Source organism: Pipistrellus hanaki (assembly GCF_964339955.1).
Source record: "Pipistrellus hanaki genome assembly, chromosome: 3".
NCBI classification, from domain to species: Eukaryota; Metazoa; Chordata; class Mammalia; order Chiroptera; family Vespertilionidae; genus Pipistrellus; species Pipistrellus hanaki.
The window spans coordinates 169,261,984-169,281,738 of NC_140505.1; the positions used below are offsets into that span (position 1 = coordinate 169,261,984).

Consider the following 19,755-nt stretch of genomic DNA (forward strand, 5'->3'; position numbering starts at 1 on the left):
ATCAGAGGAGCAAAAAATTACAATACATTGCAATTATAATTCATTATAAACAATATAATATAGTAGTATAATATTGGGAATGTACAAGGTACTGTAGTATATGGAGAGGTACAATACATAGGCCACCTGAGGGAGTTTTGGGCTTAAAAAACAAAAAAACATGTCACTGGAGATGTGAGTGATGTAACAAAACTGTCAGTACTTAGACTCAATCTCTAAGTTCTTCCACTATATATAGGTATATCACCCTCCAAATGACTATGTCCTTCCCAAATAATCCTAATACTGCTTTCCAAGTTATAGCTATTGACCACTCTGTATACTTTATAAACCAGGAAATTTGAACTAAATGATTCATGAACATCTATCTGCATTTCAGCCATGGAGTCCAATTCAAATGCATAAATATGTACTGAATGTCAACTATGTTGTAGGAAATGTACTAGGAACAGAAATAAAAAAGACATGGCCCTTATCCTCAAGGAGCTCACAATGCACTGTAGAAGATAGGCAGTGAGCTGTAATTCAATTATAGCACTGTGAGTGCTATCCCAGAGATATGAATCACATATAGTCAAAATGGACAACTCTTAACCTGGAAGAGATATTTAGTAAAGAAAGAACCTATCACTTTAGGGGTTTCTATTATAAGTTAGATATTATGCTGGGAACTTTGTATTTAATCTACACCAATCCTGAGAGAGAAGTTACTATCACTGCCTTCCAGAGAGAAAAGAAGGATCGGAATTGTTCACTAACTTATAAAAGGTCACATGGCTGTTAAGTGGCACAACTGAGATCCTAACTCAGTTTGATATGATATTCAAGATCATGCTTTTCTACTCACTCCCTCTCCTTGCCCATAGGAGTGAAGTGTCCTGCCTATGTAAATATGGTTGAACCTTTCGCAAACTATACTCAACTATTAGATCAAGTGCTCATTTTTTAAAAGGTTGCTGTAAACATTTTGTCTCCCCTCCACTCAATGGATAGATCACCTAATTACATATGAAATTTCAAAGACCTTCAATTCCTCCTGCCCACATTCTTTTCTGTTTTTAACAAGAGTCTACGTTTGTCTATAGCTGTACCTGGCCATATTGCCCACTATATAAAATAAGTTCTTCTTCCTTCGTCACTTCTACCCCACCAAATCTTCCTTCAGGTGGGTTCACATGCCCCATCCCACTCTACACCTTGGCAGCCTCCTTTCTTTTTTTGAGCCAAGAATCTCGAACTGCTTACCCAGAACAGCAACATAAGCCTTGGTTGAATCAGGAACAACATCCACAGGGAGTTCCAGGGAGATGGATTCTGCAGCCACGTTTCCTATGAGAGACAACAAAAAGGTGAAACAATAGAAGACAGTGGGGTCCTCAAGACCAAACCAGAGGAAAACTTTTCATAAGAGTTTTCTGGATCCAGGGCTTTCTGTTGGATGGAGACAGATTTTTTAAAAACCTATTCATAGTGAGCCTTGCTGAAAACATATTTTAAAGAGAGTCATGGTTGTGTTGTACATTTTCTCTTCCTCCTCCCACTTCCCAGATAATTGGCCCCTTTGGGGATGCCACCCCCTGGATGCTGCTGTACCTTTTTGTCCTGTATATTCATCTTTTGCCTAAGAAAATCTCTGCTTACCTAAGGGAATCCTCACTACTAATCCCTCTCTGAGTTCACCTACCTTTGGGGCACAGCAATGAACTGTGTGTCTTCTCCACAAGGACTCCCTCAGGCTGACATAAAAAGAAACATAGGTAAGTAAATACGATGAAGATGAATGTCAGGGCAGGCGGCACTGAAGGTATACGCAGGGGAAGGGAAATGGGGAGAAGAGTTCCTTCCTGTCTCCTCTCCCCTCCCCACAAGGCTTCTATCAGAGGTGGAGCTACTCTTTGTAGCTCAGGAAGACTCCACTTCAACCCAGGATGGGCATCTCAGTAAAATAATTTCTGGGTAAGGTCAAGAGCTAAGGACATGTTTAGGAAACTTCTAAGAAGCAGAATTACATGGGGGGTTGTGATAGGATAAAAAAAAAAAGTAGCTAATGATAACTTTAGTGAATTTAGTAAGAGAAACTAGCATTCATTGAGTGACTATGAAGTCCCAGGCACCAATAAGGTGCATTAGGTTTTTTCATAGTCTATTGCTGTGGGTTAAGCAAATCATTAAAAGTAGAAAGGGACCAGGGAAGGAGAAAGGTGAGCTACTGGATTGGAGTTGGAATAAGGCTGCTGTGAGAGACTAACTGGTATATTAGACACACACTGAATGTCCCTGGTTGGTGGCTATCTGTACCTCTGAAGGTAGGCCTACAGAAAACTCACCTTGACCAGAACTGGTTTGATGAGTGTGTCGCTCCGACCCTTTACTGGAACAAACCCTTTCTGGCCCCCACAGAGTTCATTGCTGTCCACAATCTTAGTACTGATAGTAAAGTTTACATGACCTGCGAAGAAAGAAAGATAAAGGAAAGCATTATACCTATTGCCAGAGGTACCAATGAGGTCTCATCCCCTCTAGACCAGTGCTCCTTAAACTTAATGGCATACAAATCACCTGGGGATCTTGTTATGCTACAAACTTTGACTTAGTATAATAGATTTGGGGTAGGGACCTGTATTCTATCAATACATCCCAACAAGCTTCCAGGTGACAGCAATGATGTTGGTACATTGTGGTATGATCTGTGCATCCTCATATTTTAAAAATATATTTTTTTATTGATTTCAGAGATGAAGGGAGAGAGAGAAACATCACTGATGAGGAAAAGAGAGAGAGAGAGAGAGAGAGAGAGAGAGAGAGAGAGAGAGAGAGAGAATCATTGATCTGCTGCCTCCTGTATGCCCCCTCCTGGGGGATTGAGCCCCCAACCCAGGCATGTGCCCTTGACTGAAATCAAACCTGGGACCCCTCATTCCACAAGCCAATGCTCTAACCACTGAACAAAACCAGCTAGAGCCGTGCATCCTCACCTTTACACTGTTGTGCAATGACTTCTCATTACATGTGAGCTGGATTTAGTGACTCACTTGTAATGCAGAAGACAGGGCAGAAGTAATAAGATATCATTTCTGAGATTCCACTTTTTTAAAAAGACTGCAGCTTCTGTTTTGGGTGCACCCTTTCTCTTGAACCCCTGATCTGGAGAAAACCAGTTGTCATGTCATGCGGCACCCAGTAGACAGATTCATGTGATGAGGAGCTGATGGAGACCACTAGCCAACAACTGAGGTAAACATTGTACCCTTCAGTCTAGCAGCCTGTGAGGAACGGACTGTAGAATGAGTTTAGAAACAAATCATCTCCTAGTCAAGCCTTCAGATGAGAACACAGCCCTGACTGACAGCTTGACTGGCACTTCACAAGAGACCTTGAGCTAGAGGCACCTGGCTAAGCTGCACCCAGATTACTAACCCACAGAAGCTATGTAATAATGCTTGTTCTTTTAAGCCAAAAAATTGTAGAGTGATTTGTTGTACGGCAATAGATAACTAGTATTAGTTATTGGAAGACTATACTTTGAGTTGCAAGGATTTAATCCATGAGCAAATGACATCTCCTAGAGTTAGTGTGATGATTAAATGACTAACCACTGTAGAGCAGTTAGAATAATGCCTGGTCCAGATTAACAACATGACTATATATCCCTTGTCCTGGCATACATTTTTTTTTTGTAGCCTAAATATTAAAAAGTTCCCCCTTTCATACTCAAAATAACCCAGTTTGGATAATTCTTTAAGTTATCTATCAAAGGGTACTTGCTTATTTATTTATAACAGAGACATAGGAAGGAGGAAAAAAGAGGCTAGAAAAAGAAGAAGAAGAAGAAGAAGAAGAAGAAGAAGAAGAAGAAGAAGAAGAAGAAGCAGCAGCAGCAGCAAAGTAAATACAGTGGAGGAAAAGATGGAGTTCTCATCCTTCTCTTACCCAGCTTGATAGCTGTGATGTTCCAGTGATAGGTTTTTGCTTCATCAGCACAGAGACAGCTGGAGGCATGAGAATCTGCCCATGATTCCACCTGGTACTCCTCTGATTTAGCCAGGTTTGTCTGAACCTGAAGAGGATGTTTAAGAGATAAAGGGTACAATATATTTTTTTTATTGATTTCAGAGATGAAGGGAGAGAGAGAAACATCATTGATGAGAAAGGAGGCAGAACACAGAGGCTTAGGAAAACATGGGGGCTGAGACACAGACATCGCATCTCTTTCCCAGGGAAAACTGGTATGCTTCCAATTTAAGGAAAACTTACAGTGGGGGCTGTGGTTCCTAGGCTAGCACCTATTTCCTGTACACCCCCCCCCCCCACTTCTTACCGTGATGCAATCCTTTAGATAATTGAAGATGGTGGCAGTAAGACGAAAGGATTCCCCACGGACTACTGAGTAAGGGAGAGTCAGGTCTACGAAGAATGGCTTGAATGCAGTTAGTCCAACAGTGGGTGAAAGACCAAAGCCACTGGACTGGGAGGTACAAAAAGTCATGGCCTTCCACTTGGTAATGGTATCAGGAACAGTGAGGTGGAGAGCCTCCTTTCCTGAGTTACTGTGAGGAAACAAGAACCCAGATGAGGCAGACAGTACATGAAAGAGAGCATTTGAGAATTCAGCTACAAAGTCAGCTGAGAAGTGAATTTTCTGATGTTGTGCCTGGGTAGAAAAGCAAAGAGGCAACTGAATTATGGGACCATGTGAATCTCAGAGTGTGAATCTTCAGGTGAGTGAAGATGTACAAATGTGGGAGAAGTGGGATGCCTGAGTATGTTGGAGGTGTTACGTGTGGGTGGACACGTGTGTGTGCAAATGTATCTGAAAGAGAGGACACTGACCTCTGAGTCTATGAGGGTACATGTTCTTATGGCTTGTCGAAATGAGCAAATAAGCAGCAAGCAAGAACTAAACTAATGCCAATATGTCCCTTTAAGATTTTGTGGATCTGAAGTGAGAATGCACTATCTGTACTGTGTAAATGTGAAGATGCGTGAATTTGTTTTGAGTGATTGCATATAATTGTATAAAAATTCAGGAAAGAAATGCATTCCAATATTTGCATTCAATTTTCTTAGCTCTAGAGTTAGGTTCATAAAAATTATTTTATCTTGAGTTTTCTGCCGAGACCACACTGTATTATCTTGCTGTACCATTGAGGCATCACTTACCCAATAGGAAGCAGATCCCAGAGCCACGTCTCTGGGAAGTACTGGCGAATCTGAGAATCCTCGGATTCTGATGGAATTGATGGAGATGAGGTACCTTCAAAAGCCAGTGGAACACCACCATCAGCTTCTAAGGAGGCTAAGAATAGGGGAATGTTAGAAGACTTCTGTTGTGAGATAAATTTATGTGAAGGGACTACCAGTCACAAGTCCAGTGATGGACAAGGACATTTGGCCAGGAAGTGAATAGATAAGGCCTTCAGATTTCAAAAGTCCTCCCCAGACAGAGATATCCTTTGGAAACTGCCTACATCTATGACTCACAACCATTATTCTGAGGCTAGAGAGTCAAGACAAGGACCAGAGGCAAAGAAGGAGCTTTCAGAGCTCCCCAATTCCAAACATCTCAGTGATAATAGATCAACCGAAGGACTTGCATACATGCATATAAGTACAACCAATGGACATAAAACTCTGGGGAGGGAGGGTATGTATGGGAGGAAGGGTGGGGGGCAAAAAAAATCAATAAAATATATTTAAAAAAAAATAAAAAATAAATAAAATAAAATAAAACATCTCAATGACAGCACAAGTTACAGAGGTAGCTTACTTCCACCCATTACTTTGTTGTATTCTGAAGAATGGTGACTGCAGTCGACTGGCTTCTTGACTTTGGCATTGGACAGTATTTTCAGTCCCGTGTTCTGATAGGTGTCAAAGAGAGGAGAGAATAAAATGTTAAGTACTCTTCCTTAACACAAGGGCTAATGCCTAGGAAGTGTACCCTCAAAGGGTTCAACCAAGACATCTGTGTCCTATTAGTGGCGATACTGGTGATTATTACCCAATACTTAGCCAAGGTTAGTTCATTTCTGTTCCAGCCTAGCGTGAAAGGATTTCAAGTAAACTTCCTTTATTGTTAAATATGTTTAATGCTTCTTTCAAATATTAGCCAAAGATATTATTATTTGACGTAGACTCTGAACTTTCAGAGACCAGGGACCATATTAGCTCAATCAATTCAACAAAAATACATTGAGCATGATGAAGGATTGGGCATTAGAGAGAATGCAAATATGAACAAGACATGGATCCTATCAGAGGCCTCCTGGTCAGACTTGGGCCATAGCATCCAAACTTCTGTTCATAAAATAAGTGCAAAATATATTTTTTTAATGAACAGACTGCTGGTCTACCTTTCCTCATTCTCCTTCTTGACTGACCCATGAAAATCAATCTTTGGGGACCACCAATTGAAAAGACTAGGTGTTCAGCAACTCATGGTGGTTCACTTCCAATGAAACAACTTCTTCAAGCATAAGAACTAAGAGAGGCTGCCTTATATATCAGGAGGTTTTTTTTCAAGACTTTATCCCTGTCAGTGCTCACACGATTCTCTCTGCTCTTTAAGATACACACTTTTAGCCAGGGCCCTGTGGCTCAGTGGTTGAGGGTCAACCTATGAACCAGTTGGTTGCGGGTTTGATTCCCAGTCAGGGCACATGTCCAGGTTGTGGGCTTGATCTCCAGTAAGAGGTGTGCAGGAGGCAGCTGATCAATGATTCTCTATCATCATTGATGTTTCTATCCTTTTCTCCCTCTCCTTTCCTCTCTCTGAATAAATAAAAAAAACAACATTTTTTAAAATATGGACTTTCCTTCCCCCCTCCCACTACCATTGGTTTATAAAAACAAAATAGATAAGACCATCTACCTGAAAAAGCCTGAAAAGGTCCATGCCTTCAGAGAACCAATATCTTTGCATAACTGAACGCCTGCTCCAACGCTCTTCAGGCACCGGGACAACGAGGGGTTGAGGAAGGTCTGTTGGGTCAGACACTGGACACTCATCATATTCAGCCACCTGATAGGGGTAGTAACCATACCAGGATGCAAACATCCCATAGACCTGAAATAAAAGGGGAAAAAGAAATAAAGTATTGACACAGTAAAATCAGTTGAGAAATGTCTCTCAGATTTTGGTGCCACAGCTTTCATATAATTTATCTTCATCACTCCAGAATTCTTCCTATATTTGTTTCTCATAACCTCTTCCTTTACTTTTTAAATTTTAACCTCCACCTCATATTTTTTCATAATCTGTCACACTTATCGCCTATTTCATCTTCTTCCTTCCTTTTTTATTTGTTTTAGAAAGAGATGAAGAAATAAATAGAATCATTAATGAGAGAGAAACATCCATTGGCTACCTCCTGCATGCTCCCTACTGGGGACTGACTGATCCCACAACCTGGGCATGGGCCCTGACAGGGAATTGAACCCACAACCTCCTAGTTCATGGGTCAGCGCTCAACCACTAAGTCATACCAGCTGGGCTCATCTTCTTTTTTTACCCCTATGTCCATCTTAACCATGCTCTTCTCTTCCCACCATTCCCACCTTTATTTTCATACCCACTTTTCTACCACCTTATGGTGGTGCACTATTTTCCTAAGACTTTCTTTCTTGCCAAAACTGGCTTGGCTCAGTGGATAGAGCGTCGGCCTATAGGTTGAAAGGTCCCAGGTTTGATTCTGGTCAGGGGCATGTGCCTTGGTTGTGGGCACATCCCCAGTAAGGGGTGCGCAGAAGGCAGCTGATCTATGTTTCTCTCTCATCGATGTTTCTAACTCTCTATCCCTCTTCCTTCCTCTCTGTAAAAAAATCAATAAAATATATATATATATTTTTTTTAAAAAGACTTTCTTTCCCACTCCCTGAAATCTATCCTCTATTCTAACATAGCTGGATTATCTTCTCTGTTAACTCTCTTCCCACATTAGTAGTCGACTACTCACAGAGTGGTTACTCAGCTCTCTCTCTGGCCTCAGTAGTGAGACACTCTCGTCCACAGCCCGGATAGCACACAGGGACCCTGGAGCTGCCTGCAGCTGTAGGTCCACATCTGATCCTGGAAGCTGCTGGGAAGGTGAGAAGCCAAGGGAAACCTGGAGAAGGACAAATATAATTTGGGAATCAGGTAGGCCTGGAGAGGATAAGACAAAAATGTCACTTGGATCATCCACTTTAACTACAGTATCCAGCCCAATCTTTGACTTTTATACTGATTTTTCTCTTGTAAAGTCTAGCCCTTGAGAACCAGTGTCTTACGATAGAGTTGAGAAAAGTGAGCAACACAGCAGAATGATACAGATGTTTAAAAGATAAGAAAGCATATGGAATAGCTATATTTGGAATAGCTATATATGTGATTCCGAACATGACTTTTTTTTTAAAAAAAAAGCAGGAGAGAAATAATTTCAATGAAATATACTAAAGGTACAAATACAATACGATATCCAACTTCAATGTTATCTTCTTATTTCCCAGCCCCTGCCTTATCTCAACCCTAGGATACACGAGATCTCTCGCTATTCCCATATTTTTTTTCTTCACCCTCCTCAACTGCCATTTTACCTTATTGTCAAAACACATCTCTACGGAGAACTTAATTTTGTCAGCTATAACACCTCCACTGGGAAAAATGGCATAGATCACCAAAGAAGCACCAGGGGCAAGCCTGGAATTGATGGTCAGTGAGAGAGAGAAGGAGCCTTTCAGTCCTGGAAGAGAAGAGGACATACACAGGGATGAGAGTGTACTCACCTACCCACAACATCCAACCACATGTTTGCATTTCCCATTGGGCCAGCAGCACACCCTGTGGTGCAAGTAACTTCTCATTTTCCTATTCTTCTATGGTTATTGCTACTGTTTTCATGGCTTCTATGGATAAGAACTATTTCCTGGCAGTTAAAAATATTATTTTCGCTTCCAAAAGAAGCATGGCCCTAGCCAGTTTTGCTCAATGGATAGAGCGTTGGCCTTTGGACCAAAGGGTCCCAGGTTCAGTTCTGGTCAAGGGCATGTACCTTGGTTGCAGGCTCCTCCCCAACCTGGGTCCTGGTTGAGGCACATGTAGGAGGCAATCAACCAATGTGTTTCTCTCACATTGTCTCTGTCTATACTTCTCTCTCCCACTTTCTCTAAAAATTCAATGGGAAAAATATTCTTGGGTAAAGATTAACAAACAAAACAAAACAAAAGAAGCATGAACACTCACCTTCCCTTTTGGAGTTTATGTGTTTTTGCCCCTCCATCTCCAAACGTCCTTTCCCTATTAACTATGAAAGAGAAAAAAAATCATCAATAGCATAGATGTTATGGGAGATTAATCTTGAGCCTACTTACAGGATACAGGAGCATCCCTGTATCTCTCTATAAGGAGAGTCACCTTGCATAGTTTCAGAGCCTAACTCAATACTTGTTATTTTCCACCTAATCCTCCTTATTCTTTTGTGTCAGGATGATTGTTTTAGCTTAGTAAAGGCATGGGGGATGATAGAAGATACTAGGATGATCCAGTAGGGAGAAAGTTCTCAGAGACTTTGAGGGGATGACAACAGAATGAAGATACTCTGTACCATCAAACCTGAGCTCTACAGCAATCTAATCCTCACTCCCACCGAGATAACCAATAAAGCTACTTATCTTTGTATATTTCCTTCAGGCTCCAAGTTGTGATTTTATTTCTCCAACAAGGCTATCAATGTTAATTTTAACACTGTATCATCTATTGTACAACATTGGCCAATAAAACACTGAATGAATTTTATTCTGAGTCCCATCCTCCTCTCATCCTCCCTTCCTCCCACCTACCCAGGTACCTTTCATCCCTGGCCAGCAACATTTTCTTGTTAATTCCTCATCTTATTTCCCCACACAATTTCCCTGGGATCCTGCTCCCAATCTCTTTATTCCTTATTTCCCCCTTCCTTTACACCTACACTGATCATATAAAATATATTTTAAAAATTGAGTTTTGCTTGTTCTTTCCATTTCTTTTCATGTGGGTTTAAATTTTTTTTTTTAATTACCTATGTTGCTTGCATTCTCTCTACTTGGATAGTCTATCCAGTTTCTCCAGTTCACTCTCCCCATTCCCTTTCCTTCTTGACACATTTTCACCAACCCTCATTTCCCAGTCTCACGTAGTAGGAGAAGGTGATTTCCTGGTCAGGGTTTACATCAGCTGGATCAATGTCATACTCCACCAGCACTTCCTGGGGCTGCCCACATTGCAAGATGCCATTTAGCTGGTTGATTCGGAGGAAGCTGTGCGTTGTATTGTAGAAGGGTTGCAGGTGCAGGTAGGCATCTTGATAGTATCGAGGCACCTGTTCTGGATTATATACCGAATCTTCCATTTGGAACCTGCCCTGAGAAAGAGAGGAAAAGGAAGCTCTTTTTGGTATGTACCCTAACCATATTTAACCACAATCATTTGTTATGATTTTCAAATAGATCTCTCTCAAATCTTCACTGTGTAAGAATGGCATGTAGATATTTCTGTATAAATCCAGCCAGAGATATTTGAGGAATCCACAATAGTGGCTATGTGCAGCAGCATTTTAGTATGTAGGAGAGTGAAAGAAGGACTGAATTATATAATAAAGAGCTAATATGCTAATTTGACCAAACAGAACTAGCATCCGACAACCTTCCAGACGAAGCCAGGGCTGCAAAGATCAGCTGAGGCTGTGAGGGCCAAGCTCCTTGCACAAATTTTGTGCATTGGGCCTCTAGTTGTCAAATAATGGGAAATACTTTTACAGATTGATGCCTAGGGAATAGGTAAGCATGACTAAGATTACAGAGAAATTAAAGACTATATCCCAGGGACAAAACAAAACAAAACAAAACAAAACAAAAACAAAAACACCACAACACAAGATATAGAGGATAATAGGACTGAAAATAATTATTTCTAAGTAGAGTGATCAAGTGATGCCTGAAAAAAAAAATAGTTCTATTAGCCACAGATAAATGTTTGCTTAAGTAGTGTAGCTACATGATTGCATTAATGATTTTAATTTTTCACCTCTCCTTGCATCAACATCATTTACTAAGTGATATTACAGTGGGCCCCCAGGTGACTTGTTGGAAATAGATGTTAGCATATGCAAGATAATCGGAGGCTTGAGAAAGCACTTGCATGTCCACTTTTGCTCTTGCACATCCTTGTTAATGTAAGAATATGCTTCGTGCTGCCTAACTTACCACCCCAGATGCACGAACAATACTTGCTTTTTATTGTATAATGCTAAAATTTATAGTTGTTTGTGAAGCAGCATTGTGTCAGTTGATAATTTATACAAGTAGTCTTCCTTATAAGTATCAAAATCTAGAGTTCTCTTCTTTGCCATTTTTATGAGTAACTAGAAGCCCAATGCATGAAATTCATGTACAGATAATGTCCCTAGTGACTGCTGGCTGGGGAGACCCTTCCATCAGCCACCTGCTGCCACCACCACAGGCCCCACCCCCTGGTCAAACTCCTGGTTGAACTCCAAGTCAAGGGGACAATTTGTATATTAGGCTTTTATTATATAGGATGAGTAAGGGGAAAGGAGGAAGAAGACAACTCTTGACCATTTTTACCTCCCTATCCTGACTTTAAACTAGAAGATGGGAATAAGTTACAAGATGAATTAGTATAAAGAGCAATTTTGATCTGAAGGGTCATTTATTTAATTAATATTAAAAGCAAACAGAAGAAGTTTTTGCCAGCTGGGCAGCAGAATTGATGGAATTATAAGTTGGGTGGTAGGGGAAGAAAAGAAATAGAAACATTTTGAAGTTTTTCCTTCAGGAAATTTTCCTTGCTGGAAAACTGGCCCTCCCCAGTGCTTACCTGCAGAGAAATGTCTGTCCCATTCCAACGAACCGTATCCAGCTTGAAGGAAGCGAGGCCATCGTTGTCAGTAACTAAAGTATGGTTGATGGTTGCATTTATGCCCAAAATCATCAGAAACACTGTATGATTCTTGAGAAGGGACCCATCATGGCCCCTAACTCTTATCTGAGGGGCAAAGGTCATTAGAGTCAGGTTTGGAGTAGGTTCAAGTATGAGGTAAAGTGACGTGATAACAGAAACTCTAAGAATACATTTCAGGAAAGAGTCCAGAAAAAGGTAAATGTATTCAAGGTTTGCAAACTAGGAATTGAGAAACAAGCAAAGTAGCTTAGCCTGGAGCAGAAGTATATTTGCTATGAAGTATTAGGGCCCTTCACTAGCTACACAGGCTCTTCCTAAGGCTCTGTAGAATATTTTGCTTTCTTTTTCTTAATCTTTATTATAAATGTATGAGATAGACACTATTGTTGGCCCTATTTTACAGATGATTTAACCTCTTCCACTCGCAAATTGTATAACATTAGACTCTAAGAAAATCTGGATCTGCACTTGATCTAGAGAAAAGATGACAGGAATAAATGAACCTAAATATGTACATTATTGTGTTGACCGGTTGTCTTAGGAATGTAGAAGAATACGCTGGAGAGACGGGTAGATTTTAGATATTAGACATAACACATTAACAGAGAAAATTTTAAACTCTCTTAAAAATATGCCTAAGGATCTATAAATGGCTCTCTGTCAAGGAAAGTTTGATACTAACCTTGCCTAGATGCAGGAGCTCAGACTAGATGATTTCTCCAAATACCTTACAGCTCTAAAATTCGAATATTTGAACATTAGAATATGAGCCCTTGGCATCAGGAAGGGCACTGACGTCACACTAATATTCAAGATATATCTCATGTGAGATTCAGGGCAGCACAACATAAGGAATTCAGAGTATATATTCTGAATGCAGGCTGCCTAGTTTTTATCATAGTGTCTCACAGGAACCAATAACAGTGTCTATCTCACAGGATTGGTGTAAAGATTGAATAACTGATTAGCCATAGCATACTTAGAACAATGCTGGTAGTTTTATTTTGATGTCAATAGAAAGGAGGCAACAGTTACTGGCAAGCATTTATTTTTGTCTGTGCAGAGACATACTTCAACATACCTTCCCACTGAAGGGGAAATTGGGGTAATAATAATTATTGGTGTCTTCAAAGGTCATTGATCCTATTTGTGAAGAAATATAGATTTCCTGAGTGCTATTGGCCTCCACACCTACAGAGGAAAAACAGATGTACATTAATCTAAATGCCTGAAATCCTCATTTTCATGTTTAATAGAAAATCTCTGAAAGGGCCTTAACTGATTTGGCTCAGTGGATAGAGTATCGGTCTGTGGACTCAAGGGTCCCAGGTTCGATTCTGGTCAAGGGCATGTACCTTGGTTGTGGGCACATACACCAGTGGGGAGTGTGCTGGAGGCAGCTGATCAATGTTTCTCTCTCATCGATGTTTCTAACTCTCTGTCCCTCTCCCTTTCTCTCTGTAAAAAAATTAATAAAATAAATATTTTTTTAAAGTTGTCCCCATTTAAAAATAAATAAATATCTAAAAGGATGGTGCCTCTGGAAGTATAAAGCTTAATATATTTCTAGCCAAATGTCCAAACCAACTCCTCCTCCCCAAATGTTTGTGGGAAATAGGTTCTCAATGGCAGATTGGAATCTGGCACTTCCCTTTGTGAACTAGAAGTCACTCCCAAACTAATGAAGGAAGGTCTTGAATCCGCTGAGTAGGTGTGTCCCTGAAACAGTCCCTTTCCTTTCTTTTTTCTTAATGAACCAAGAAGTATCCCACTTACCTGTCCCTTCCTCCACTACAGTCGTCACAATATTGATGCTGTGGCTGTACATATAGCCAGTGAGGTTGAAGGTGGACATGTTCACAGAAGCTGAGAAGCATCCTGCTTTGTCCGTCTAATGGGTTAATTAGAGAGAGGGAGGGAGGAATAGAGGATAAATAATGTGATCTCAACTTCCATTTCATAATGTACCATAGAAGGAAATAATTTCTTATCTTCGTACTTCAGTTTCTCCATCCTTGAGACAGAAAAACTCTCCTATAGCATGGAGTATACACCTTTACAAATATAGTCATGAAATGACTTTAAAGCTACAAAATATGAGAAGATGGGAAAACTTTATCTCCCAACCATTTAAGTTCATTTCTTGATTACAAGTCAGATTCTAAAAGACTTTATTTGGCCTAAACCGGTTTGGCTCAGTGGTAGAGCGTCAGTCTGCGGACTGAAAGGTCCCAGGTTCGATTCCGGTCAGGGGCATGTACCTTGGTTGCGGGCACATCCCTGGTGGGGGGTGTGCAAGAGGCAGCTGGTCGGTGTTTCTCTCTCATCGAAGTTTCTAGCTCTCTATCTCTCTCCCTTCTTCTGTGTAAAAAAATCAATAAAAATATATTTAAAAAAAAAAATAATAATAATAATAATAATAATAATAAATAAAAGACTTTATTTGGATGTTTCTAACTCTCTATTCCTCCCCCCTTCTGTAAACAAACAAACAAACAAAAAAAAAACAATATATTTTTTTAAAAAAGACTCCTCTTTGCCGGGACCGGTTTGGCTCAGTGGATAGAGTGTCGGTCTGTGGACAGAAAGGTCCCGGGTTCGATTCCGGGCAAGGGCATGTACCTTGGTTGCAGGCACATCCCCAGTGTGGGGTGTGCAGGAGGCAGCTGATCGATGATTCTCTCTCATCGATGTTTCTAACTCTCTATCCCTCTCTCTTCCTCTCTGTGAAAAATCAATTTAAAAAAAAAAATGTACATTTAGATTACATTTAGATTTAAATGTACTAGATGTACATTTAGATTAATGTACATCTGTTTTTCCTCTGTAGGTGTGGAGGCCAATAGACTCCTCTGCTCCTTGGAACTTGGATAACAATTGTGTGAAATGTTTTCTACTCTGGGCTTTTCAGCACTTCTCTATATTGGTGCTTACCAGGCACTTACTCTTTAGGACATGTAAATAAGGTGCCTTTCTAAATACCATTTACTCACCCGGCCAGAGAGGTTCCTGCATTTGTCAGGTAGCTGTTTCCGTTCTGCCTCTCCAAGCCAGAACTCATGTGCCTTTTGACACACTGATACTTGCACTGGCCCTCGCATAGGCTTTCCATAGGTGTACCTAAACCAGAGAAGCATGCGGAGTCAGAGTTAGGAAATGTCACTTGAGGGCCAACCTTCATCCCCCAAAACACCACTTTCCTTCTTTCCCACACTCCCACCTCTGCAAGTACTCTGGCGATCTTCAGCAGCTCTCATTCACTTCCCTGCTTTACTCAAAGCCTTAGAATACTGCCATTACACAATAAGTGCCATCCAAAGGACAGAACAGTGGCTTTCTTTTTCCTTACTCCTATTTCCCCATGGGGTTCAACATTCCGTTCAGCACAAAGTAGACTCAAAATCCATAATGCTGACTGAGGGAGCAGTGGGAAGTAAGAGCAGAAACACACCAGGAAATGTGTTCTTGGAGAAGTCCTGACTCTAGACTACATTAAAAAATCCCAAGTTTTAACCACCACCTCCATTTTTCCGTAACATTCTTCAACATCTCAATGTAGCTTTAATCTCCACCAGATTTAGAGACTTATTCTTACCTACAACAAATTTTTACTAAGAAAGAGTCCTCCAAGGTTGATAACTCCTTGGGCTCGACCACTTCCACCTTGAACTTAGGCAGCACTGGAGAGAGCGGGAAGAAAATGGAAAAGGAATAAAAGAACTTGACCATATAGATAGCGAACAGTGAAGTATAAAAACATACATTAATTAGCCCAAACCGGTTTGGCTCAGTGGATAGAGCGTCTGCCTGTGGACTGAAGGGACCCAGGTTCGATCCGGTCAAGGGCATGTGCCTTGGTTGCAGGCACATCCTCAGTGGGGGGTGTGCAGGAGGCAGCTGATCAATGTTTCTCTCTCATCAATGTTTCTAGCTCTCTATCCCTCTCTCTTCCTCTCTGTAAAAAAAATCAAATCAATAAAATATACTTTTAAAAAACACACACATACATTAATTAATTAGTTAATTAATCAAGGGGGGCTTTATGAAGGTGAAATACTCCTGAAGTTATTGGCTGGTTTAGCACTGATTCAAAAATGAATAAATAGCCAAAATCGGTTTGGCTCAATGGATAGAGAGTCGGTCTGCAGACTGAAAGGTCCCAGGTTTGATTCCAGTCAAGGGCATGTACTGTGGTTGTGGGCAAATCCCCAGTAGTGGGTGTGCAAGAGGCAGCTGATTAATGTTTCTCTCTCATCGATGTTTCTAACTCGCTATCCCTCTCTCTTCCTCTCTGTAAAAAAAAAAAAAAAAAAAAAAAAAATCAATAAAATATATTTTTTTTACTGAATAAATACCCCTCTCGAGTGCAGGTTTTTACTTTTCTATATTGCTGATTTTGTAACCAGATTACATCCCACACGTTGAGCTCCTCCTTCTCCCACCTACCATATTCTTCCACACTGAAGGTGCCGAAGGTCTTGCCCTCAGCCACTGCCACGGTGTAGGTGCCCAGCGTGGCCTCTGGTGCCAGTTGGAAGGACAGCTGCACAATGCCTTGCTCGGGCACTACTTCCAGCCACTGTGCGATCCTGTTGCTATTTGGATCCTGTGTCCGTGAGAAAGAAACCTCTTGATGTACCTGCTTTGCCTGACTTCCACTTTGCACTGCAAAAAGCGGGTACAGCATTCTCCCCATGGTCTCCCCACGTCCAGAAAAAAATGCACCCGGGTTATTGATCATTCTCTTCATTGCTGCATGAGATTGGCTCAGACCCCATTTTGGAAGAAAAGGGTCCTTCCAAGGATCAGACTGAGTCCTCTAAGGGGTTATGACCAGTTTCAGAAAGAGGGATTTAGGGTGTCCTTTGCAAAGAATGTTTACTCTATTCTTGGTCTCTATTAAGGGACAAAGCTGAAGGGATTGATGGTTAGATTCAGGAGAGACAGGTAATGTAACAGAGAAGTGGAGGGGAGGCTCTGGGGAATTCGTACTTCTAGGCCCTTTTCTTCTTCACACTTCTCACAGGCATTCATGTCCTAGTCAGCTGTGGAGTGTCTATGACAAGAGCTCATCCCTGAAAACTAAGAGGAGTGTGGAACCAGGTGAACCGGTGTGGCACAGAGAAGTTATAGGAATCAGAGTGGAAGCGTCAGTCCCAGCAGAGGTTGGTGACTTTCCTTACAGAGGTGTAGAGCTGAGAGGACTGGGGCTGGCAGAGGCAAGAGAACAGGCACAGCGTAGGTGGAATTGTGGGCACTCAGTGCTGGGCAGTCCCAGACTCTGGGCCAAGATCTCAGAGTTCTGTCTGGCTTCCAAGTTTAGCACCAAACACTCACCCCTCCGCCTCCGCCACTGACTGGAAAACAAAATAAAACTTCTACTTACCTGCAGTTCCACCACAGAATACTGAAAAGGAAAACCAGATAATGTGGGTTAAAGCAGGATCTGCAACAAGGCTAGGTTTGTTGAAAGCAACTTCACAAAGGCCTCTTTCTTTCTCCATTGCCCACTCCTTCCTTTCAGATGGCTCTGTGCTGCTCTGATAAGAGTAACAATGGGGCAAAGGCCTATTGGCTAGTGGAGGAGAGAGAAGGGATTTCCTCAGAGGGGTTGCTGGTCTCCTAAATATGTAAAGAAATGGAGCTTCAGACACTTCAGCATCCCTCAGTGCTCTGTGACTGAGCTCTTCTTGGAGCCAACTACCTACCTCCAACCCCTCCTCTGCTATTTGGATGCCACAGGGCGGGAACCTTATGTGCAAGCACTGCAAAACAATTTCTAAAAAAATGTTTGAAAGAGTTCCATTGAACGATCATGTATAGTTTCCTCAAGAAAATGGATGCCGGGACCACTAAGTTGATGGGGAACAGGTCATTGTGCGTAGCACCCCAAAAGCGCTTGCTAATTTCAAATGGAAAAAAAAAGACATAGCATTCCATTGGGGAAATTAAGCTGTCACCACCTTCACCAGTCATCAATCTCGTCATCACTAATCCTGGGAAAGAGACATTATGTGCTTCCCTCCTGAAGAGACACATTTGAGGTTCACTGCATGACCTACCAAGTTTATTTACCAAGAATGTTTAGCTTAAATCTAATTAAGGCCTCACACCTACTTCCAGAAGACAGAGGAACAAGTCAGATCACACAATAAAGAAATAATCAGACAAATTAAGAATGTCAATGCCGAAACCGGTTTGGCTCAGTGGATAGAGCATCAGCCTGCTGACTAAGGGGTCCCGGCTTCGATTCCAGTCAAGGGCATGTACCTTGGTTGTGGGCACATCCTCTGTGGGGGGTGTGCAGGAGGCAGCTGATCGCTGTTTCTCTCTCATCGATGTTTCTAGCTCTCTATCCCTCTCTTTTCCTCTCTGTAAAAACTCAATAAAAAATATATATTAAAAAAAAAAGAATGTGAAATATTCTGTAAGATAAGTAGGCTTCCTTAAGTTCAGTCATATTTCAAAATGAGGACATTTTAAAAGCTATCTAGCCCAAGCTGGTTTGGCTCAGTGGATAGAGTGTCAACCTGCAGACTAAAGGTCATGGGTTTGATTCAATCAGTGGCACATGCCTGGGTTGCTGGCTTGCTAGCTTGATCCCCAGTAGGGGGCCTGCAGGAGGCAGCCAATCAATGATTCTCTCTCATCATTGATGTTTCTATCTCTTTCTACCTTCCTCTTCATCAATAAAAATATATTTAAAAAATAAAAATAAAAGCTATCTAACCTGATCTCTTCCTCTCTCAAAAAATGTCAATATAATTAAAAAAAAGAGATTATTTTATATTAAGAAAAACTTAAAACATAATAATTAAATGTAATACATGGATTTTTTTTTTTTTTTTTTAGGGGCCTGTAGTTTGAAAATTTGGAAAAACAGATTTAGGGCTGCATATTAAATAGTAATTATTAATTTTATTAGATGTGGTAATGATATTATGACTTTTAGAGATATTCTTTTTAGAATATATATGCTAAAGTATTTACAAGTAACATGTTATGATGTCTGAAGCTTACTTTTAAATTATTTAACAAAAAATAATAGATTAAAACAAATGTAGCAAAATAAAAAAAACACTGAATCTTGTTGTTTTGTTTGAAAATTCTAATAATTAAAAGTTGAAAACAAAATGACTGCTCAACATAACTTTCTTATGAGAGAATTATCTTTTTACTGTATTGTTTCTGTTTGTATGAGATGTTTTAATTCCTTAACTGTAATTCTTAGAATTTTACAAAATCATGGCCATGGAAATAGAGAACTACAGCATCTAGGGTGTGAATATAATTTAAAAATCTGGTTAGAGCCCTAACTGGTTTGGCTCAGTGGACAGAGCAGACTAAAGGGTCCCAGGTTTGATTCTGATCAAGGGCATGTAGCTTGGATGCGGGCACATTCCCAGTAGGGGGTGTGCAGGAAGCAGCTGATCCATGCTTCTCTCTCATCAATGTTTCTAACTCTCTATCAGTCCCACTTTCTCTCTGTAAAAATCAATATAATATAAATATTTTTTTAAAAAATCTGGTCAGAGATTATACATTTGCTGGACTCAGGACTCTCCAGTTAGTATTACATACTTTTAAAATATATATATTGTTATTGATTTCAGAGAGAGATAGAAACATCAATGATGAGAGAGAATCATTGATTGGCTGCCTCCTGCATGCCCCACACTGGGAATTGAGCTCACAACCTAGGTACGTGCCCTGATCATGAATCAAACCGTGACCTCCTGGTTCATAGGTCAACACTCAACCATTGAGTCATTTACTTGTGAAAGGACTTACAACTAAATGAGATTGAAAGCTGAATTTAG

At 40.7% G+C, this 19,755-nt stretch overlaps 1 protein-coding gene across 1 annotated transcript in view; it reads right to left on the bottom strand.

Moving 5' to 3' along the window:
• The window catches only part of A2ML1 (alpha-2-macroglobulin like 1), a 45,768-nt gene that overhangs the window by 13,801 nt on the left and 12,212 nt on the right, over positions 1–19,755 (bottom strand). Inside the window, exons 5-23 of the mRNA XM_084877947.1 lie at positions 17,322–17,342; positions 16,382–16,541; positions 15,531–15,615; positions 14,929–15,055; positions 13,712–13,826; positions 13,017–13,126; positions 11,852–12,019; positions 10,149–10,376; positions 9,221–9,281; positions 8,575–8,720; positions 7,956–8,105; positions 6,872–7,066; positions 5,768–5,861; positions 5,161–5,296; positions 4,319–4,547; positions 3,931–4,057; positions 2,328–2,449; positions 1,685–1,736; positions 1,246–1,329 (exon numbers count right to left, since the gene is read on the bottom strand). Coding sequence (XP_084734073.1) covers positions 1,246–1,329; positions 1,685–1,736; positions 2,328–2,449; positions 3,931–4,057; positions 4,319–4,547; positions 5,161–5,296; positions 5,768–5,861; positions 6,872–7,066; positions 7,956–8,105; positions 8,575–8,720; positions 9,221–9,281; positions 10,149–10,376; positions 11,852–12,019; positions 13,017–13,126; positions 13,712–13,826; positions 14,929–15,055; positions 15,531–15,615; positions 16,382–16,541; positions 17,322–17,342 — 2,410 coding nt within the window. The remainder of the gene's footprint in view (positions 1–1,245; positions 1,330–1,684; positions 1,737–2,327; positions 2,450–3,930; positions 4,058–4,318; positions 4,548–5,160; positions 5,297–5,767; positions 5,862–6,871; positions 7,067–7,955; positions 8,106–8,574; positions 8,721–9,220; positions 9,282–10,148; positions 10,377–11,851; positions 12,020–13,016; positions 13,127–13,711; positions 13,827–14,928; positions 15,056–15,530; positions 15,616–16,381; positions 16,542–17,321; positions 17,343–19,755) is intronic.